The sequence below is a fragment of the Umbelopsis ramanniana genome (genome assembly GCF_025399195.1).
Source record: "Umbelopsis ramanniana AG unplaced genomic scaffold K450scaffold_29, whole genome shotgun sequence".
Classification (NCBI taxonomy): domain Eukaryota; kingdom Fungi; phylum Mucoromycota; class Umbelopsidomycetes; order Umbelopsidales; family Umbelopsidaceae; genus Umbelopsis; species Umbelopsis ramanniana.
In genome coordinates, this window is record NW_026252115.1 from 175,657 (window position 1) to 196,449 (window position 20,793).

Below are 20,793 nucleotides of genomic sequence, written 5' to 3' on the forward strand. Positions count from 1 at the left end.
GTTCAAACAACATCCTTGATACCTTTAGGAATGGGAAAGTTTGTGACTGCTGCCGTCTTGTCAGGGTCAGCTTTAATGCCACCGCTGGTTGCTAGGAAGCCGAGATATTTGACTTATGATTTGGCGAAATGACATTTGAATCGTTTAGCCAATAGCTTGGCGTCACGGAGTGCGTTGAATAAATGTTGTATGTCTTCTACATGTTGCTCGAAGGAAGGAGAGAAAATCACAATGCTATTGCGCATGTAAGAGTCACGTGAGTGAATTTGTTAATTGAGACTTGAAGCGCTTTCATTTATGGTTTTATGTGTGAATTCAAGGTTCACTGCCACGGTTGTTGGAATGCTTTGCTTAGGTTCGCCAAGGAGCAGTCGCGACACTATATCCTTCGGAGATTGCCTTGGTTTTGCAAATATATCTTGATAAAAATAGTCAAACTTTGTCCCTGAGGATGTTTCTTACGATAATACCTCATAGAGAACAGACTTGAGGAAGACGATAAATGAAGAGAAGTGAAATTTGCCAAGGTCAAAGAAAGCTTGACTTAATTGAGCTAAAGGGAATTGGATTAAATCAAGAACAAATACAATGCAGGAAAAAAGAAGAAGAGACTTTCATTTCAGAATGATTGAGATTGTCTCGCAACAAAGTAGTGAAGAACAAAAGAAACGGGGAGGTACCATGAGGAAGAGTAGGACTAGTTCGCAGAACATATGCTACGGCACGGATTGCCTTCGGATTCAGTCCGTTAATGAACTGGTGCAACATATCGTTTTCAGACAAGGATGTTCCGGAAGGGTCCTTGCTCATTCCTTGTCTTCTTCCTAATGGTCAGCAGCTTCTTCAGTGGGGCGTATTTCTTTATTTTCAGCCCAAATCGTTCCACGAATGCAGCGGAAAAGTCCTCAAATTCAGTGTACTCGCCATCATAGAACCAGGCTCGCACTTCAGATTTAAAGAACATCGGGATGAACATGAGCTTATCTTCACGGTAGTCACGGTCGCCAAGGCCATCCTAATAGCAGGCCAACGGTCGATATTGGTCTTTCCTGACTACATTTAGTATTGGAGCGTGACTGGATCCTAATATTTGGTCTTTCTCGCAAGATCGGTCCAGCGGGCCCATAATGAAGGGCCAATCGCTAGACATTAAAAAAAGTCGGTCTCCATGGATAGACGTTTCTGAACCTGATGTCTATTACAGAGTCAGGAATGCGACCATCAATCGCAACCAATGTTGGTTGTCGGTGACAAGCCATTTGGTAGAGAAGGGTGAGGTTTCCTAAGAACGAATGCTATGGCAGGAAACCAGATGTACTGCGAAGTGTGTGATGTCCGCAGCAACAGCATTAGTTTTTCCTGGGATATGCTTCACGGTGAATAGGAATTCCTGCATTGCTATGAGCCACCGCTGTAAGTTTTGACTGAGCTGTCATTTTGTCCGCTGCTTTCCAGAGGAGGTCTCCCATTCTTGCCGGGCACTGACCTGGCGTCTTGCAAGTGCAGGCCGTTCATTTTATTTCCATTCGTTTTTTGTCCAAGCACAAAATGGAACGGCTATCGAGTATACGTTGTGATCGGTGTATATCTCGTATTGTGCTCCGTCGCAAAATTATCCATATTGACGGTAGAAAGAAGGTTTCTGGTAAGGCATGGGCTGCGCCAAAGCACGCATGAATGGAGCATGTGTCAATGGCGCATGGTAATGAAATGCATAAAAGTTATCATGCAAGCCATACGCTACCCAATCAGCATCGCTCGGTCTTTCCAATATGCTTGCAGGTGTGCCAATGATTGTGTGATGAGAGAGCTCGGATTATCTGCAAAGGTTGGTGACGCAAAAGGACGGTGTGGTGTCGGAGGATGACACAGCTGTGGGGTTTCTTCGTTGGCGCAATGGATTTCTTCAGAATTCGTTATGTTATACGTCACAAACATTTTTATTTGGTTTGTAGAATGTAAATCTTATCATGAAGCCTGCGTACTATGGCAAAGATTATGAGAATAAACCATTACGTGTTCTACTCATGTGTGCGACGGAGAGGAGGCCACAATGCTTGCAAAAATGAAATACTTTGGGAAAGCTGAGAATGTGAACTAGAGAACATAGACGCGAAGTCAGAACGACTCATTTGCTGGACAGTACATGTGGCGCGTAACCGGAAAGCAGCCTACTCAACTAGAAAGAGAAATCAGATCGTAAAGCATGATGGAAGCCGACACAAAGTGCAAGATTTTATGGAAAAAGTATAGCCCTTGACAACAGCAAAGTCTTCTCTTTCCAGGGCCCATTGCAAGTCCTCAGCGATGATAACAGGAGCCGACAGTTTCTCTATACGGATATTTCGGTTTATTTTATTTTTTCTATTACTTCTTCAAAACAGCAGCGTTCAATCCCTTCTTGTTTCTTGCGATTTCCACTGCGTAAAACTATATGACAGGTAAAGGAATTAGTGTGCATTACATGGTTAGTGCCGCATCAAAGCTTGATAACTTGCCTGCATTCGCATACCGAACATAGTGTTCTGTTCGGTGTAATCGTCTCGTGGATCGATACGAAGCAAGGAGCCAAAGTTGTACTCGTTCACTCGTTTTTCGTATTTGTTGATCCAATCTCTCCACTTGGCCTTAGCCTTGTCGGTCTTGAAGTGCTGCTCATCCAAGTGTTGAACATCAATCTCGGGGAACGTTTCAGTGAAGTCGGCATAGATTTCATCGTCAATGCTTAATGGCACAGAGTAGGTAAGTTTTCTGTGCATTTGTTCAATATCAGTCAACATTCAATCAACTGCTGCCTGCTTACCCAGTCAAACGCAACTTGGATCCGTCTATAGCGGATATCAATTTGAAATATGTTTCAGCGTGGTGCATAGCCTAACATAAGATATGTCAAAAGTCGTCCTTGCCGATCCGTTCCCGTGTTTGAAGCATTACTCACCTTGACAGCCCATTGCTTTTCTATTAGAGCGGATCACATAAGGAAACATCGGTAAATCAGCGTTGAAGGAAACCAAGAGATCATGTCGTATATTATATTTCGAGTGACCTACCAATATCTTGCAACTGCTCAAGTTCGTCGGCTGAAGGCAATGGCATGGCGATTTGTTCAAGGCTCTAGTAAATTGCGATATTACAACGTCTTTAAACGAAAAAAAAAAAGCTAAGTCACGTGAACTGTCCAACGCTACCATGGCAGGACCTTGACGACATGAACGGAGTTGCAAACGCTCGTCCAGCAAGAGCGCCTGCATCGCACTCTCATTGTTGCTCATGTCCACGCCGCAGGACTTTGCCAGACCATCAGAAGGCTCTGAAGCTGACACAGTACCTAATCAAAACGAGAATGAACAAGACGAACAGCCTAGCTCACATGATTCCGCTGTAGAACCTCACCAAGTCGCAGAAGATGAAAGCAATTCAGGCGAAGAAGACGACGACGAAGACGACGAAGACGAAGACGACGACGAAGAGGAAGAGGAAGAACCAAAATTACGATACAATAGAATAAAGTCCTCTGTGGCGGAAACTCTTACAAAAGATGCAGCCTCAGTACTTCGCGTCTCGATGCGATTTGTGGTAAGTGTCTCTTCCACTTCCAGCTCCGTTTATACGAGACTAAAGAGACATTCTTTGCGTAGGCCATGGGAACGCACTGGGGTGCTGTTCATATTCTCGATTTCGATGGAAACCTGATCAAATCTTGGCAAAACCACTCTGCTACTGTCAATGATATTTCCATTGATAACGCAGAAGATTATGTAGCCACTGCATCCGATGATGGTAAGTATAGACGCATTGATGGTTCAATCGTACATTACATCCAACTCATCCGTACACCTTGCAACTCTGAAAGGTAAAATTTTCGTGTGCGCTTTATATACCCCTGAAGTTCAGTCCTTCAACTACCGTCGACCTGTGAAGAGTGTCGCTATCGATCCTGAATACAAAAACAAGTCAACACATCAATTTGTATCGGGTGGTATGGCTGAACAACTGATAATGAACGAAAAAGGTTGGCTGGGACATAAAGATACCGTCTTGCACGCTAATGAAGGTCCCATTTATTCTATCAAATGGCGCGGTAACTTAATTGCGTGGGCTAATGATACTGGCGTTAAAATGTATGATACTACAAGCAATCTTCGAATCACGTACATTGATCGCCCGGCTGGTAGCCCCAGAGGCGACTTATATCGTTGTCGTATGTGCTGGAAAGACGATACCACGCTTCTTATTGGGTGGGCTGACATGGTGAAGATAGCCAAAGTCAGGGTAAGAATTCAAAATGTTCAGTAAAGGGCTATGATGAACGCCAATAGTCAATACCATTTTTATAGGAGAGAAACAAGCGTGATCAAGTACCAGGACAACCTAATCATTACGTGGAGATCATCTGTATGTTCCGGACTGACAATATTATATGTGGTATCGCCCCATTTGTCGACAACATTGTGATCCTGTACTATACAGACGAAGAGGCATCCAGCGACGAAGAGGAAGAGGGTGATCAGCGGACCCGTCCAGCTAGTCAGCCAGAAATTCATATACTTGACTGGTCCGGCGAAGAGATATCTAACGACGTGCTTGCTGTGAATGGCTATTCACACTACCAGCCCAACGATTATGGCTTAGAATTTTATCCTAAAGAAGACATGTTTTATATCTTATCACCCAAGGATATCGTGGCAGCCTATCCCCGAGATTTGGATGATCATCTCCAGTGGCTTTTGGATCATCGCAAGTACGAAGAAGCGCTTCATGCAGCAGAAGAAGCTCTGGCCAACGGAACACCAAGCGAGATCTTCCTTATTAAAGATATTGGACAACAGTACTTGCTATGGTTGATGGAGTACGAACGATACGAAGAGGCGGCAGCTGCTTGTGAAAAAATTCTGGAAAAAGACCAAAATACGTGGGAGCAGTGGATATTCAAGTTTGCTGAAATGGGTCAACTCAAGGTAGGGCGAGAGTATGAATGCATGGTGTCGATGTATTAGGTAAAGCTAATCATCAACATTATCTCACGTTTATCCTCTAGGCAATGGCCAGCCATATACCAATCCAAGCCCCTCAGCTTAGCAGCACAGTGTATGAGATGGTATTGGCCTGGTTACTGCAGCATGATCACAAGGTAAGGAGAGAGAATCCGCGTAATTTCATTTCAATTTACGTCCATGGAAAATCGTTCCTAAAGTGATTATTACCCCAACTTTATAGTCGCTTTTGGATACATTGCATGAATGGCCGCCAATATTGTACAATGTGTCGAGTGTTATCATGGCAGTGGAAGACTCTGCGGAGAAAGACAAGGACAACGTCATTTTATTAGAATGTCTTGCTGACCTGTGAGTTTTTCAAGTTTGGAAGTCACCCAGGCTGCTGGGTATTATCGGATAAAGGGGGAACGGACCTGAACTAATGAATTATTTTATTGGTTCCTAGATATACCTACAATGGAAAACCAGACAAGGCTATTGAGTACAATCTACGATTACGCCGGCCCAATGCATTTGATTTGATTCGAGAATACAACATGTACGAAGCGGTGCGGAACAAGGCTGTTTTACTCATGGAATTTGATCAATATCTTCTGGATGAACAAGCAAAGACGGTTCAGGAAGGAAGTCCTAGAAAACAGGCAAACGACATGCCAGCCGTTCAGCTATTGATTGAAAACACCCAGGCTATACCGGTGAGTTCATTTGACGAACGGTGTTTGCGGGAAAAGACTCACCCATCCTAATGATATTGTTACAATTTTTTTTTTTTTTTTTTACTTTCTTCAGCCGAAACGAGTGGTGCAACAACTGAAGCCCAGACCAAAGTTTTTACACACCTATCTTGATGCGCTATTCCGGCGTGATCCACATTTAGGTTATGAATTTCATGACCTTCAAGTTGAACTCTATGCTGAATTTGATCCGGCGAAATTACTCGATTTCCTACGAGCTAGCAATTATTATTCATTAGAAAAGGTAAGAGATATGTGTTACGTCAGTCCAGTGTAGAATAGGACCCAAATCTAACCTAGCTCTCTCATAGGCATACAAAATATGCGAAAAGCGGCAGTTAATACCAGAGATGGTGTTCATCTTGAGTCGCATGGGCAATAACAAGAAAGCTCTTATGCTTATCATCGAAAAACTGAGAGATGTTCAAAGGGTAAGTCAGCATGGAAAAAAGATATCGCGAATAAGGTGGTTTGGAAAGCTCGATCCATTCTTTTTACACTTAAACTAACTGACTTGGGGGTTTCGGTGTTACGAAAAAGGCAATCGATTTTGCAAAGGAACAAAACGACGACGACCTTTGGGAGGACTTGCTGAAGTATTCCATGGATAAACCTTGTAAGTTTATTATTTGACAGAGAGCCCTTGCGCTAAGTGAGCGATTCGGTCACCCTGGCCAACCATAATAAGTCGTGCGTAACAAAGTGAGCCCGCTAATGACCATTTCCTTTTTCTGTCTGTAGTGTTCATCAAGGGGCTTTTGGAAAACGTGGGCACCGATATCGAGCCATTGCGGCTCATCAAACGCATTCCAAATAAGATGGAGATACCCGATCTCAAGCAAGCTCTGTTAAAAATTTTGCAGGACTATCATCTACAGGTAAGGCAGCAGCGACTTTTCAATATTCGAAACTCAACAAAAACCGGAGATACAAACATCGTAATGAAATGAAAAAAATCTTTGTCCTTTCAATAGATGTCGTTGAGGCAAGGTTGCGAGAAGATTTTAGTAAGTGATAGCGTGCAGCTAGCGGATCGTATGCATAAAACTCAGAAAAGAGGTGTTCAATGCCAAGGTACGTTTTTCGACTTGCGGTATTCTAGAAAGGGTTTTCTTGTAAATTGGCATTGCGGCGCTAACGTGTCACAACGATTTTTTTTTTTCCTCTACTATCAAAGTGGATGCGATTTGCAATATTTGCGACGAGCCAGCTTTCGATGAAGACTTGACGGGTGTTGCCACCATCGTCTTCTTTTGCAAGCATGCGTACCACCAGCGATGCTTGATGGACGATACGGCTGACGAGGCCTCCCTTGGACCAGATCATGTGGCCAGTAGTTTAGCAAGTAAAGTGAATTACGCTACGCTACTGATGTCCAGCCGGACGATGGCATGTCCTATCTGCCAAGAGCAAATGGCTAAAGGAAATGGAGTTGTTCATCGTATTGCTGAACGACTGGAACCTACAGCTTCTAGTACTATTACTCTAGCTTAGCTTAATGTATAAAGACCAGACCATAATGTCGTACGTATAATTTGGAGCTCAGAATGTAACACTGACAATTGATTGAAATTTTATTGCAACCATGTCCATAACAAGAAGTCGTCCTCGACGCGGTTTCCTTCGTATTTAAGCAATTTAGCCTTTTTGCTTCTTGCTTTCATCCTCCTTTATCCACACCTTCTTTTTTTTTTTTCAACGGTTTCATCCACTTCGATGGCCAACTTTTCCATCCTTTTTTTCGCCCTGGTGGCGCTTTTTGTAACCCTCGCCTCTGCTCAAGGCGGTGTCAGCAAGACTGGCAAGAAAGACGGTGAAGCCATCTACAAAGCAACCAAACAACCATCTTCTGGAACATACAAAATCAAAGCGTACGGCACAAGCAGTTACATGAGCTACAACCCCAACGGTAACATCGTTGCTCCTGGAAAGTCTGCTTCCCATTGGACTTTGAAGCACCACTCTGGCTCAAAGTACTTCTCCCTCCATATCAACAAGAACACCCTCCACAAGTGCGTTTCCACCCGTTGGACCACCCATGGTAAGGGCGGTGGTTATGCTGATGCTGCTGTCATGTGGCAGTGTGAAGTCGATGGCGACAGCTATCACGGCAAGCGTTCTGAAATCAGCAACTCCACCCACATCGAAAAGCGTTACTCTAAGATCGTTACTGAAAAGCAAGAATGGGCTGCAGTCCCCGTCAGTGGAAAGAAGAACACCTACAAGCTTTTCAGCGCTTCTCATCTCTACGACATGGTCCCCCGCTGCATCTCCCACTCCAAGATCTCTGGCGGAACCAAACTCAGTACCTGCAAGGTCAACACCCGATCCAACAGCTTGTACTGGACCTTTGAAAAGGTTTAGTTCATGTCTATCCCCTCTCTCCGTGCCTGGTGCACAAGCTGTCTTTTGTAGAAATGAAAGTTTTCCCCCTTCTTGTAGTTCATAAATGAAAAAAGAAAAAAAAAGAACTTGTCCAGAATGGCTACAGCAGCTACGTTCACTTTTTTGTGCCCATGGCATACACACCATATTGATTGTTTGGCCTATTGTTTTTGACAACCGCGGATGAAATGGATGGTTAGACTATCCTTGAAACTACATCATTGGTGCACCTTGCGCAACGTTTAAACCAAGCTGTAAACCCACTAATGTGTGACAAGTCGCTCTTTTCCACGTTGGTAGCCACCGTCATGACCATTGGAGGAAGCCGACTTTGAAGCTGAGAGGAAATTGTATAACCTAGAAAGGGCCCACTGTGTCGAGAGTAAAACGTTTTTCCTGATGTATCTTTTTGCGTAGCTAAACTCATTCAGTCCACGGATATCTGACTTACGGTCTTGGCAAACGGTAACACATCGTATTCGGTTACACGGTCGTGAGACCCTCACATGAAACACCAAGCCATGACCCGGTCAGTTTTAGTTCATAGCAAGATGCTCAAGCCAACAGGACGATATGATACATGTTTGTTCTTTTTCATTAAAAAAGAGGATTGTAACTATACAATAAGTCGATGTTTCCGGCTCATTCTATTTCTTGGGAGAACTTGGTGGATGTATTGGGTGGCCGTAAACATGGTCCATTTCTATGATCCAGTGGCAATAGGCGTTAATTCACACACACAAAGGATGGCGGATACCACGAGCCAAAGAAATAAAAATGATATTCAGCATGAAACTCACGTTCTTCGTCTTGATTGGAATGCGTCTCTAAAAACTTCTTGTACGCTGGGTGATTGACATCTACACGGTTTCCCATGGTCTGATAAAGTCGTAGCTGGTCTATGAATCCCTGGTTAGGCGTAACAAATGGCCGCACTCGTTTGAGCATGGCCAAAGCCTCCTTGTACCTCATATTGTTAAGTCGCATCAAGTAAGCTGTGACTATGGTGGCACTCCTTGACACACCAGCCACGCAATGCACGAGGACTTTATCACCCGATTCTAAAATGTGATGGATGAAATCATATGTCTCATCGAAATACTGTATTATGTTTTGCTGTGGCGCATCTAACACCACAATGATCTAAAGCAAAGACGTGTAAGCAACAGCATAGGAGTTTACCGTCAAAGGGGGGGGGGGATGAAACCCCGATACTGGGCCGTCATTTACCTTGTTGACAATGCCTTTATCTACATGGTGTGGCTTAAAGTGACCAAGGGAAAGTATGTACGATATGTGCTCCTTCTGAAGAAAGTGAAGACTCTCTGCTGCCGTGAAGCCTCCAATCCATAGACCATCCATGACTTCTTGAGCTACGCTCGTCATTAAGATCCCGCCAGGTTGACCGTTTGCGTCATTTTCTAACGTGGAGTATAAATGTGAGTAGGAATCTAATGGTGGATGTCCTTCATGTTCAGTATCGTCAATGGCCATAGCGTTATCAAAGGCGACCATATTGATGCAAAATTGCCTGCGCGCCAATTCAAATGGTCGTGAGTGTGACTGGCCAGCATATTTTCTGGGTTTGAGCTTAAGCGGCCAAGCCGATTCAAACAACACAATGCCCGTAAAATGATACCTAGAAATATGACCACTAGTAAAAAATACGTTGGTCCAGAGTAAACCAGCGGAACTTTTCGAGTAAAAACAGTACATTATTCAACTTTATTCAACTTCAACTACATATTCAACAGTATTCTATAAGCTAGCAAAGAGGAGGATATAAATTTTGAGATAAGCTACAATGAATTAAGTAATTGTGTTTTGGTTTATACACCATTTAAATGCTACTTGTCTTTCGTGCCAAGAAGCAGTAAATGTTGAAAATGGTTTTGCTTGGTCCAAAGTTGGCGATGGCTTGATCCACCAATTTTTTACCAGTGTGGTCGTCAACCCCCATTTCTTTAGCCAAGAATGGAGCCAACCCTTGAATAGCAGCACCAATGGTGTCAGCCATCAGTTGATCAGCGCGGGAACCCCAGCCTAATAGATGGTCTGATTAGCTTCTACTGCAAAGGTACTCCGGATAGAATGTTGCATTACCTGCTTCAACGACATATGTAAAATCATGAATGATTTCAAATCCAGTTTCTTCCGCTAGTGGATGTAACTGTGCGCAAATGGTAGGTTCTTGCCCTTTCTTGCGCTGAAGCGATGCCACTGTTGAAAGGATGCGTAAGTTATTTATGCAAGGGCCATTTTTTGATGTTATGTTCTGAAATACTCACAGGCCTCGAAAACTCGCTTGACGGTTGGGTCAGTGGTCTCAGGCTAAAAAAGGTTCAAAGTCAGAGAAACCGATCAAAGAGCTACAACATGGAGGCCACAAAATGAGACTGCTTACGATGGCAGTGGTTTCGACGTGCTGGAAATAACCACCATTCTTCAAGGCTGCGTGGATGTTTTTGTAGGTAAGGGCCCACTCTTCCTTGCGAAGACCGAGTGCAAAGAACCTATTTGTTTTGTATGAGATTTACAGGTACAGAATGGAAGGACATCGAATTGAACTTACCTCATTTGAACGAAATCAAACTGACGGTCGTAAGTGAGAGGCTCGAGTAAGTTTCCTTTGTGGAAATGAACGTTGGGAGGATGAATTGCAGTGGGAAAAGTTTCTGCCATGTCCATGCCTTCGAACTCTGAATTAGGAAAATCGGTGGCCATATCCAACACCCAGCTACCAGGACCACATCCCACATCCAAGGCATATATTCCTTTCTCGAAAAGAGGCGCCATCATCTCCTTGTTAAGAATGTTTCTATGCAAGAAGGTTCAGCAAAAATGACATCATGCATGTTCGTATACCAGGTGTGTGTTTAAACTCCAGTAATCATCTCATTAGACGTACCCTTTCAGCTGTTCCTTGACCACAAAGTGTTGCTATGATGGTACGTTGGCATTAGATTGGAGAAAAAGAAGCTCTAAACTAAAGTGCATTTCGAGATTTACCTGATGAAGTCGATCTTTCTCGAAATCATCCTTCGGTAGGACGTATGTGCTGCTTTCCACATTATGGAACTCCCGGCCGTGCATCACTCGAGAATTCGACTGAGTGGTACTCCGAGAGCTCACAATAGAAGGGGTATCGTCCTTCTTCGACTTCTTTTGAAAGCGTAATGTTGATTTCTTGTTGCCCATTAGAATAAAGAAAAAAAACGTGCTTCATGTCCCTGAAGGCAGAAAACTGTAATTCACAAATTATTTGGCCAATCAAGGAGGTGGTAACACTGACACAAAACCAAGCACTCGGAAAGTTGAGTGTTACTCTGAGACTTCAAAATGTGCTGTTATATTAAAATGATTAAAAAGAAAACTATTCAGTTTCGCGGAGGAAGGAAGTATGGTATTAGAATTAGAAGCATAAAACCCTTCAATCTGAGCCAGCATGCATTCATAACAACTTGCCTTCTTCATCATATGTCTCCGCTTGTAATTGAAGGTCAACTTTACAAGCGAATACTTTTTTGGAAGCCAACCATGCTGTTTGCGGTGACGCTGTATACCTTTTTCCCGAGTCCGGAATACATATTCAAACGTAACATCTGCCAATATGTATGTCAATGAGGGTATAAAAATGTATTCAGAGTTGCCTCACAGCCTCCTTTCTTAGTCGTGGCCAGTCTGTACCAAAAATTGATTCCTGACTCCCAAGTCTTGAGCCTTGATGGTTTGCTTTATACCATGGACATTAATTTTGCCAGCTAATTGGTAATGGCCAACATGCAAGAGTGTACTGTAAGGTGTGGTGCTGCTTAGCAGCGAATGTACCGCTTAATCAATATCATGAGCTTACAGATGGACAAAGAAAGCAAACTTTTATCAGATTGGGTTGTACGCCTGCACAAAATAGGTTATCCTCGCATCTGCTGCGTTACCTTTGCCGCGCGGACGCCGTGGCTTATCTTGCATTGGACCGAACGCTCGCTTTTAATGACAATTTGATAAGATAGCGGAATGAGCTACCCAAGGGTCCCCTTTGATGTTCCGACAACCGAACCAACCGCTATAATAATCATCAATCCCAACATACATCACGCGACTACTGAATGAACTCAAAACGCTCTTAAATCTAAATTGTAATGCCTCCGCAGTGTAGCAAGCAAGGCCGAATGAGGCACAATTTTATGTATTTCATTAAGCCACATGGATAATTTTACCCAATGGTTTTGTGACTGGAAGTGTGCTGGCTGAAGACGGTAGTGCACGGGTGAGCCACCTTCAGCTGTACGAAGAGCGAATGCTGCCTAAAATTGGCGGAATTGCTATGTAGCATTGTATAAAAACTTTGTCACTACTTGAAGAAGCATTCACGGTCGGAAACCTGATGTTGTCACAATATATCAGTGCTATTTTCCCCACTACGTCTGCTATTTATAAGAGTGAGTACGTTGAGCCCCTTGTGTTTATGTTGAAGGAACTATGCAACATAATGCTTCTTCTTCTGCTTTTTGCAACAAGATGCTTGCACCTGCGTTATACTCATTGTTCCAAAACCACTTCGCTTCCGGAATCACTTTCCTTAAATTACTTAAACACGGCAGGGACGTCCATCAGAGCGAATCAGAGATGCGCGAACCTGGACCAAGGTACTCCGACGAATCGCTAGATGATGATAGGATATATCAGGTTGCAGGATAAGCCATGTTCATATTATCTGCGAATATAGATAAAATCAATTTTACAAGATGGAAAAAAAAAAATGTAAAAATGAGCCAAGTAGCTGTTAGACAGAGTGGTAGTGATAAAGAACGAAGCATTCATACCGTGAAGCGTTCAGCAAGATTATCTTCTCACAAGAAGCAGATTGTGATGCCTATGTCTACAAAGGATGCATGGCTTGATCTACTGGACCTAACAGATGAAACCTAGAAAAGAAAAGACTTTGCACTATGGGTCATTCACATTGCCAAGGAGAGTTTCAAAAAGACGAGTTCGAATATTCCTTCCACAGTGTGATTGTAGCTTCAATGGCATACTATCTGAGCACGAGCTACTATTGTAGAAGTTCGAGTATCGGCAGCATTAGGTAATTAAGCTTCTTCAGGTAATGCCCTTCTGTGCTGTTCCACAGTTTGCATCTGTTAAATTGATACATAATAGCGATACTTTCCAATAAGCCTTTAGCTTTTTTAGCCGAGAATGCTGCCGCAAGTTATATGGTGGATTGAAAGTGTAAAATACATACCGCTTTTCTTTACACTTTATGGCTGCTTGCTGATACCTCATCATTGCTTTGCTGGCCATCTTCGTACTTTAATTATACACTTCTTACGACAGCTTTTCAAACGCAATGTTTGTGTTTCTACGTCATCCATTTTCTCAGTGCTGAGAGCTCGACTATTTCTCACACATCTAATAAGAAAACGACAACTTTTGATCGCAATCCCTCTTAAATACCAAGAAATTGCCTTATATCCGTCACTCCCGTCCGTTGCTGCTAGAAGACACCGAGCTTTGAGTCAAGGAGCAGATCACGTGACCAAGGTGGTTGAAAAATGCAAAAAAAAAAGTGGGGCCATTATCATTTCCGGCCACATTTCATAGATTTGATCGGCATCGATCTAATAACCTGTCAAGTGCGTTAGGTTGTTCTTAAGCATCTCGCTGGCCAGCCCCACTTAAAATGACTGGAATCCCTTGATAACTACCCATAATTTTCCCCACTGATCGCATTTTTCTCCACACCTACTGAATGAAAAGTCGATCTGTCTCTCGCAAACTATACCCCTCTCCACTACGCGTCTATCCTTACAACGAATAGTGTGTAAACCTCTGGGGCAGGAATAAATTGAGATATAGACACATCAAAGCTATAGGAAAAGCTGGTGTAACAGAGTGGTAGAGTGCACAGACCAAATACACCAAAAATGTGGGGAAGCCAGAGTAGTTCCTATCGTACAGGGGGTGTTTACAGGTCCTAAAGGCTAGAAACAAACAAAGCTACACCATTTTATATAAATTTCAAGTGGTTTAGACTGCAATAGTATAATGTTTGCGCTAGTGTGGCTCAGTGTCGAGCGCATACAAGCGATGAATACGACCTAAAATAAAGGAATAGCATATGCTTATTAGGAGAGGCATTTGATTTCCATTTAAACTACTCCGTTTTTAATTTCTTAAGCCAAGGTAGCGCCAAAAAAGCTATTTTCAAATAGATCATCATTTAAGAAATGCATTATCATCGTCGTTACCGCCGTTTCCTGGACAATTTGGATGGCACTGCCGACAACCCACATAGATGTACTGTGGAGTTGAGACGGAGCCGAAAACTATGTGACATAAGTTTGTCACGTTCTTACTGCAGCTAAATATGATTTGTTCATGCTTGTACATGCCAATGCCAGCACTAAAGTTCAATTGGTGCTGATCAGTGCAAGCTGAGGCTGGAATTGTATGAATGAAGCAGTAAATCACATTGAGACTTTGCAGAATCAGATGGAATAAGATCTTAAACAACATACAGGTTAGCTAGTACCGTTCTTGTTAATCTGTGCATGCTGAAGTCCTAATCTCTGCTGCTTTGCTGCCACCATCTTGGTACATGTTTCTTTAACAAGGTAGAGCATCCAGCTTCAGTACTACATTCTGCACCCGACACCTGCAGGCGAGTGTAAAAGTGACTGATGAAAATTGTGCCTGGGAACATTTGCTGAAGAAAGCGGGAAGCCCAGGTGGGCATTTAAATTAAAATACCCGGGGAAGTGTGGAGGTACCAATTTAAGTGGGGTTGCCTTGTGTAAACCAGTAGGCTTTTTAAAGAGTTTATTTTCAAGAGAACAATAAGAAAGCGAAGGCAGTAAAAAAGTGCAATCCAATGATACCAACATTAGTTTTTAAATTTAACTTACTTACCTATGGGAGGCTTCCAAGTTGTAGTCATAAAACCATGATTTCACAAGGCTATAAGTGTAACCAGACAAAGCATGATCGAATTCATACTCATTTTATCTGTTGTACGTACTGATCTCAGGCTGATTTTATTGTGCCATTGCCAACAAAACGATATCACAACATGACCAAGGCTAGTATTCAGCTTATGCATTATTAACCTGTCAATGATCGTTTGAAAATAATACGTTTTGCTTCATATTCTCGCAACAGTAGCATATTTCGGAAAGCAAACGTTACAGTGATCCTGGTGTAACGGCCGTATTCCCGCATTACACCGCAGCACAGGGGGTTGAAAATGTGGAGACGGGATAGACCATTCGTATGTTAGTCTCGCGGGATTGGATCGCATGGGAAACAGCCGTATGAGACGGAAAAATGGAGAAAAGTACAGTGTGACATAAATCAAGGCCGTTGTAGCGATTTACCAGGCGAGCCAAAAAGTATAAATGTGGCCATATCGAGATACTGATTCTACCATTCAACAAAGGCATGACTAAATTAATCAATCTCTTGCTACAAGGGATCCTTCTCTTTAGTGCTTTGGTGTCTGCCGTGCCGACTGTACCTATACAGTTGAATTACTATAACTACACAAATAATGTCCTCTCTGGTCAAATTTACGTAAGTGCCGAACCCGAATATTCATAGATCATATCCATTGTAAAAGCCATTGACACCAAAATTCTTCATAGGTCCAAAATATAGCTTACCAGAAGGTTGTGACACTCTATTACTCTTCCTCTAGCGATGTGTGGAACATTGCTGGAGATTCCATTAGCGCCGCTTACCAAGGTGCAATCTCAGGAACGAACTATGAATTCTGGAATTTCAGTTCGACCATTGGCAGTTCTGGCATCGAGCATTTCTACCTCAAGGTAAGTAAGCTTGGAGCGTTTGAGCCATCAATACAACTTTGAAAGAAACTCATTGCAAATTGCGGTTGTGGAATGCAGTACGATGTCAGCGGAACAAGTTATTATGACAACAATGGCAGTCAAAATTACCTTGTGACTACCACCACAACTTCTTCAACCACAACCACCAAAGCTAGTAGCACCACCACTACTACAGCCTCTAAGAGTACCTCTGCTACTACCACAACCTCAACTACTACTACTACAACAACAAGTGCTATTGTTGCCACAACAACCACCGCTACTACCACATGTAAGAATATCTTCAACGTCAGCGACTGTCATTTTGTAAAAATAAATGCATATTCTCTAACAATTATTGCTAGCGTCCAAAACAACTACTACCAAGTCAAGTGCATCCACTGGTACCAGCTCATGTAGTGTACCAGCACCTGCACCTACTACTGAACTTACTCCATGCTCAACATGGAACTTGGACAGCTGCAATGGTTCTCAAACTTCCTACAATAGCACAGGCTATGATGATCGAAAGTGGCAAACGCCTGGCAAAGGAAGCTCCGATTACGTCTCAAGCTTCCAGGATTACCGTGAACTTACTGGTTATGCTGATGTTACATATAACTCTGCTCGAACAAGTGCTACTGTAACGGTCAATGCCTTTGCTCGTACTTGTAATTCCATTCTCTATAGTTTTGGAGGTGCTACTGCCACATCAAGCAACACCTACAGTGTGCCAGCGGGATTTACAGGCACCCTAAGCGTTGTAGCTACTATACCAGCACTCAATGCTACACTAACCTTGGATCGTAAGTACTTGTATTAATGACCATACAGACTTCAGCGAGTGATTAACGAGTGCTTATAGCACTGTACTTTATTTGGGACAAGCAGTCGGTGAATGTCTCGGCAACCAACAATGGTCAAAAAGTAGCTATTGTAGAGCTATTTGGATGGCCATACAACGACGTTGGAAAGGAATGTGTCTTTCTCGGAAAGGCTGGCTGGAGTGGTGTCCGCATCTGGCCTGCAATGGGTAACAAGATTCGTTCTATTTGTTTACGTTCACTTTTTATGAAAACATTAACACCGATCTTTTTCATTGCTTTATAGAACATCTGATAACCGATTATTATTATGAAACTGATGGCCAGTACAATCCGTAAGTGTCTTACAACCTATGAAACTGCGTTTGGTGCATTAGAAACTAATATGTGTGCTTCGCCTTCAGTTGGTATTTCCTGTATCAGCCTGTATCATATCGTTTGACCAAAAATCGTATGGGTACAAGAGACGAACTCAGAGCTATGATAAACACGTGCCGCAGCAATGGTGTTCGTGTTTATGCAGGCAAGTGAATAAGGTGGATGGTGAACTTTTTTTTACAGTTGATTCTGACTCCCTACATTAGATGCTGTCATTAATCATATGACTGGTGGTGTAAGTTGTTGAACCTGCAATGACCATTCTTTAAGAGTCAGTGTATCTCATATGTCTTTTACAACAGGGAAATGATATTCAATTGCATCGAACATCAAGCGGAAGCTCATGCACGTATTGGAGTGGACACAACACCACGGTTGGAAGTCCAGCTTATACTCATGATTTTACTTATACACCAAACAAGCAAACTGGAGCGAGACCAGCTCTAGAATTCCCAGGTATGGTTTGCAAATCTGTATGAAACGCATATCTACCGCTTGCTAATTCATCGAATCAGCGGTTCCTTATGGACCAACCGATTTTCATTGCGAACGATCTCTCAACTCTTGGAGTGACCCATCTGACTTGAATTATGGGTAAGCAAAATGTTCGAAACAATGAATGAGATAAAGAGGTTACTAATTGTCTCTTCGCATAGCTGGCTTGTTGGTCTGACAGATCTCAACACAGAGTCTGATTATGTTAGAAACAGAATTGCAACACATCTTGTAGATCTCCTGAGCATCGGATTCTCTGGTTTCCGTGTAGATTCAGCAAAGCATATCTCTCCAGATAACCTTGCTGCCATATTTAGCAAAGTTCGTCAACGCCTTGGAGGATCTTTCCCAGATGAATTTATTACATGGCTGGAAGTGCTTATGGGTGGTGAGAAGGATTTGCTCGCTTGCCAGTCATCTTCTTACAATTACTACACGTATTTGAATCAAGTATTGGCGTCCAACGGTATATCCGACACAGATATTCAGAAAATCAAAATTTGGAGCAGCGATTACCCCAAGGAGTTCCCCATTTGTGGATCTTGGATATTGCCGCCTACCAGATTTGTAATTCAAAATGATGATCATGACCAACAAACGTCAGGGTCCTCTTCTAGGGACATGGGAAGTGAGGGGTCTGTTCTTATTGGTAAGTGACAATTGATGACGCGTAGTACAGATGGAAAGGTATTCTAAAAAGGTTCCTTTTTAAACAGTTGCCAAAGACGTCGCCGCACACAGAGCCTTCGAAGTGGAGTTGTTTACCCGTACAGATGGCAACTGGACTGTTAGAAACGTTCTCTCTAGCTATTCGTTCATGAACAATGGAGCTTCTGGATTCCCTGACGGTCTTTCTGATTGCTCAACCTACGTAGGAACTGCTGCTAAGAGCGGATGCCTGTCCATGGCCTATGCTCCTGCATATGTTGCAGATTCCTGCGGATACTCAGTTGTTGTAAATGGAACATGGCAGCAAGGAGCTTACACGTAAGGGATTGCTATCTTAATGTTATCTTAGATTAAATGCAAGGAATCCTAATGAGATCTTCGTCGATTACAGCCGTGTTCATCGCGATATGTCCATCATAAATGCTATGAGAGGCTGGATGGGCTATGCCACTACAACCGCAACGGCATTGGGATTGCCTTCCACCTGCACATAATCCCTTTTTTCTACGCAGGAAGTAGCAAAGATCAACCTCATCTATATTGTGGTTAATGATTTATAGTGGATATGAACAGTTATAATAAAATTATGCCTATTATTACTGACCTTTTTGTTTCTGTTTATGGGTTGAATCGAGATTATTGACCCCGCAGGTTAAAGGAACACGGACGGCTGCTAGTTTTTGGACATCTGATGCGAGTTGTTCCTTGCCCGCCCCTTTTCATTTCTCTTTGTGAAAACCAAGAGCACATGCACACGGCTCAATAATATATCAAATCGTATTTATTTACTTAATTTTACAAAGGTAGCAAGCATCTCATATCATAACAATCCAAGTGGATATCGTATCGAGCACCGGTTTACTCTGGGATATCTTCCACGACGTACTTCTTGAATGCCCTAGCATCCACCTTGTTCTCAAACATAATGTCGAGCTCCTCGTATGTGCGACCTTTTGGTTCAGGTAGTCGATAGTAGGTCCACACTGTGCACAGGAAACAGAGTCCACCCCAGAAAAATCCAACCTTGCCTTTCCAGTTCAGAGCTGTTGGATTCAGCATATACGGTGTGGCCGCTCCAAATATGATGTAGAATAGGTTGTAAGTGTTTCTAGCCAAGCTGATGGTTTTACCTCGAAGTCTTGTAGATGATGTTTCACTAACCAGAGCAAAACAGACCGGTCCAACAGATAAATCGTAGGCAAAGACGAAGAGTAATAGCACCACCGATGATGCCCAGGGAATAGCGCTATTGGTACCTGGTATGACGGCTAATATACCAATGAGAAATAGCATAGTATTCATAAACACTAACCCTCCAAGGTATATGGTTCGACGTCCAAAGTGGGCCAGAAGAACCCAGGCAAGTATCGTGCCGATGAAGCCAAATCCATATTGGCTGACACCTAGTGCGTATGCGCTGGAAGTATCCAAGCCTGCTTGCTCAAAGAAATAAGTGGCATATCCCATGATCGGACTGCCACAGAGGGTTTGAATTGCCCATACGCAACAGCAGATTTCAGTTCTTCGAAGGTTGGATCCTCTGAAACAGTCTTTGTAGGAGGTACCTTTGGTGATTTCGGTTTCGTAGTGGTTTGTGCGTACCATCTCGGCTACCATTCTTTCGTTCTCCTCAACCGACAATATTGAAAGGCGGTTCAAAGATTTTTTGGCATCCTCTCTACGATCTTGTCGCACTAGCCACCAAGGTGACTCTGGAGCAAAACAGAGGGCGCAGAAAAGAGGTACTGGCCATACCCACTGTATTGCAAAGGGAAGCTTATATGCCCATTCATCATTGCGACCTTGCAGACTATCCAATACTCCAGATGCAATAAGCTGTCCTGTTACCCAACATAGATTGACATAGGTTGTAAGGTATCCACGAAGTGCTACTGGACAGACCTCTGACGCATAGGCTGGAGCTAGGGTGCTAAATACACCCCAAGGTATGCCACATAGAACTTCACCAACGAATAGGACAGGCGCTGTGGTTGAGAAGAATGGCACGAAAATGCACATGGTAATAGTGGCGAGTGAAATTAGCATCATTCGTTTGTGTCCAAGTCTCTCCGTCATGATGCCATTGATGAAGACTCCAATCACTACGCCGATGTTCGTACCCATTGATAGAGCCGTTTGCCATGCAGCGGAGATTTCATATCCATCTCCATACGGTTGACCGAACTGCTTCTGGAATGCTGGAAATCCATAGAGCGCGCCAAGTAGCGCAGTATCATAACCTTCCATAATGACGGCAGCCGATACAATTAGTGACCAGCCAACAGCTTTCTTGTATAACCGAAAGGCTTCCCATCCGGTCATGGTATGTTCGGAGTCTGTTGTTGCCACCATGGCTTTGACGGCGGTGTCGTTCCAGTCCTTTGATTTTTCGTCATGCGTATATGATGGAAGGGTTTCCTGGTGCACAACCTCTTTGTCGCCATTTAGCGATTCGGCATCTTGTATGGAAACAGTCATAGAGAAA

General features: G+C 43.1%; 8 protein-coding genes across 8 annotated transcripts; 4 read left to right on the plus strand and 4 right to left on the minus strand.

Moving 5' to 3' along the window:
• Window positions 1-1,927: 1,927 nt before the first annotated feature.
• K450DRAFT_242263 (uncharacterized protein) lies at window positions 1,928-3,116 on the minus strand. The gene is made up of 5 exons (XM_051589222.1): window positions 3,051-3,116; window positions 2,939-2,958; window positions 2,804-2,874; window positions 2,499-2,724; window positions 1,928-2,430 (listed from the first exon to the last, which is right to left on the minus strand). The coding sequence occupies exons 1-5, from the start codon at window positions 3,094-3,096 to the stop codon at window positions 2,368-2,370; spliced, it is 426 nt and encodes a 141-aa protein (XP_051444461.1). The 5' UTR covers window positions 3,097-3,116; the 3' UTR covers window positions 1,928-2,367.
• A 118-nt stretch (window positions 3,117-3,234) lies between these two features.
• K450DRAFT_242269 (uncharacterized protein) lies at window positions 3,235-7,336 on the plus strand. The gene is made up of 13 exons (XM_051589223.1): window positions 3,235-3,576; window positions 3,639-3,780; window positions 3,854-4,272; window positions 4,338-4,958; window positions 5,039-5,131; window positions 5,218-5,345; window positions 5,443-5,692; window positions 5,787-5,975; window positions 6,043-6,162; window positions 6,272-6,347; window positions 6,473-6,609; window positions 6,706-6,805; window positions 6,909-7,336. Exons 1-13 carry the CDS (start codon window positions 3,271-3,273, stop codon window positions 7,223-7,225), a joined length of 2,898 nt encoding a protein of 965 aa, XP_051444462.1. The 5' UTR covers window positions 3,235-3,270; the 3' UTR covers window positions 7,226-7,336.
• On the plus strand, window positions 7,200-8,282 carry K450DRAFT_242271 (uncharacterized protein). Its single transcript, XM_051589224.1, has one exon. The coding sequence runs from the start codon at window positions 7,448-7,450 to the stop codon at window positions 8,093-8,095; it is 648 nt and encodes a 215-aa protein (XP_051444463.1). The 5' UTR covers window positions 7,200-7,447; the 3' UTR covers window positions 8,096-8,282.
• Window positions 8,283-8,998: 716 nt separating this feature from the next.
• K450DRAFT_166744 (uncharacterized protein) lies at window positions 8,999-9,259 on the minus strand (the record flags this gene model as incomplete). The annotated part of the gene is made up of 1 exon (XM_051584059.1): window positions 8,999-9,259. A coding segment is annotated over one exon (261 nt), but the record flags the coding sequence as incomplete, so codon positions are not given.
• A 697-nt stretch (window positions 9,260-9,956) lies between these two features.
• Window positions 9,957-11,314, minus strand: K450DRAFT_199469 (uncharacterized protein; the record flags this gene model as incomplete). Its single annotated transcript, XM_051584603.1, has 7 exons — window positions 9,957-10,159; window positions 10,220-10,336; window positions 10,405-10,447; window positions 10,521-10,629; window positions 10,689-10,934; window positions 11,025-11,056; window positions 11,126-11,314. 7 exons carry the CDS (start codon window positions 11,312-11,314, stop codon window positions 9,957-9,959), a joined length of 939 nt encoding a protein of 312 aa, XP_051444465.1.
• Window positions 11,011-11,884, plus strand: K450DRAFT_242280 (uncharacterized protein). Its single transcript, XM_051589225.1, has 2 exons — window positions 11,011-11,064; window positions 11,135-11,884. The coding sequence occupies exon 2, from the start codon at window positions 11,456-11,458 to the stop codon at window positions 11,738-11,740; it is 285 nt and encodes a 94-aa protein (XP_051444466.1). The 5' UTR covers window positions 11,011-11,064; window positions 11,135-11,455; the 3' UTR covers window positions 11,741-11,884.
• Window positions 11,885-15,786: 3,902 nt separating this feature from the next.
• On the plus strand, window positions 15,787-18,863 carry K450DRAFT_210259 (uncharacterized protein). The gene is made up of 11 exons (XM_051584782.1): window positions 15,787-16,234; window positions 16,308-16,748; window positions 16,808-16,975; window positions 17,053-17,101; window positions 17,171-17,289; window positions 17,351-17,379; window positions 17,447-17,600; window positions 17,660-17,738; window positions 17,801-18,288; window positions 18,356-18,626; window positions 18,700-18,863. The coding sequence occupies exons 1-11, from the start codon at window positions 16,015-16,017 to the stop codon at window positions 18,800-18,802; spliced, it is 2,121 nt and encodes a 706-aa protein (XP_051444467.1). The 5' UTR covers window positions 15,787-16,014; the 3' UTR covers window positions 18,803-18,863.
• A 303-nt stretch (window positions 18,864-19,166) lies between these two features.
• K450DRAFT_265850 (uncharacterized protein) lies at window positions 19,167-20,660 on the minus strand (the record flags this gene model as incomplete). The annotated part of the gene is made up of 1 exon (XM_051592800.1): window positions 19,167-20,660. The coding sequence occupies one exon, from the start codon at window positions 20,658-20,660 to the stop codon at window positions 19,167-19,169; it is 1,494 nt and encodes a 497-aa protein (XP_051444468.1).
• Between the last annotated feature and the right edge of the window lie 133 nt (window positions 20,661-20,793).

Excerpts from the sequence above, each read along its gene's own strand:
- K450DRAFT_242263 (XM_051589222.1), bottom strand. The coding sequence starts at position 3,096 with ATGCCATTGCCTTCAGCCGACGAACTTGAGCAGTTGCAAGATATTG. Across the intron at positions 2,959-3,050 it reads TGAGCAGTTGCAAGATATTG|AAAAGCAATGGGCTGTCAAG; the intron begins GTAGGTCACTCG and ends CCGCTCTAATAG. Across the intron at positions 2,875-2,938 it reads AAAAGCAATGGGCTGTCAAG|GCTATGCACCACGCTGAAAC; the intron begins GTGAGTAATGCT and ends ATCTTATGTTAG.
- K450DRAFT_242269 (XM_051589223.1), top strand. The coding sequence starts at position 3,271 with ATGTCCACGCCGCAGGACTTTGCCAGACCATCAGAAGGCTCTGAAGCT. Across the intron at positions 5,693-5,786 it reads AAAACACCCAGGCTATACCG|CCGAAACGAGTGGTGCAACA; the intron begins GTGAGTTCATTT and ends TACTTTCTTCAG. Across the intron at positions 6,348-6,472 it reads GTATTCCATGGATAAACCTT|TGTTCATCAAGGGGCTTTTG; the intron begins GTAAGTTTATTA and ends TTCTGTCTGTAG.
- K450DRAFT_242271 (XM_051589224.1), top strand. The coding sequence starts at position 7,448 with ATGGCCAACTTTTCCATCCTTTTTTTCGCCCTGGTGGCGCTTTTTGTA.
- K450DRAFT_242280 (XM_051589225.1), top strand. The coding sequence starts at position 11,456 with ATGTGCTGTTATATTAAAATGATTAAAAAGAAAACTATTCAGTTTCGC.
- K450DRAFT_210259 (XM_051584782.1), top strand. The coding sequence starts at position 16,015 with ATGCAGTACGATGTCAGCGGAACAAGTTATTATGACAACAATGGCAGT. Across the intron at positions 16,749-16,807 it reads TGCTACACTAACCTTGGATC|CACTGTACTTTATTTGGGAC; the intron begins GTAAGTACTTGT and ends GAGTGCTTATAG. Across the intron at positions 17,739-17,800 it reads CCATCTGACTTGAATTATGG|CTGGCTTGTTGGTCTGACAG; the intron begins GTAAGCAAAATG and ends CTCTTCGCATAG.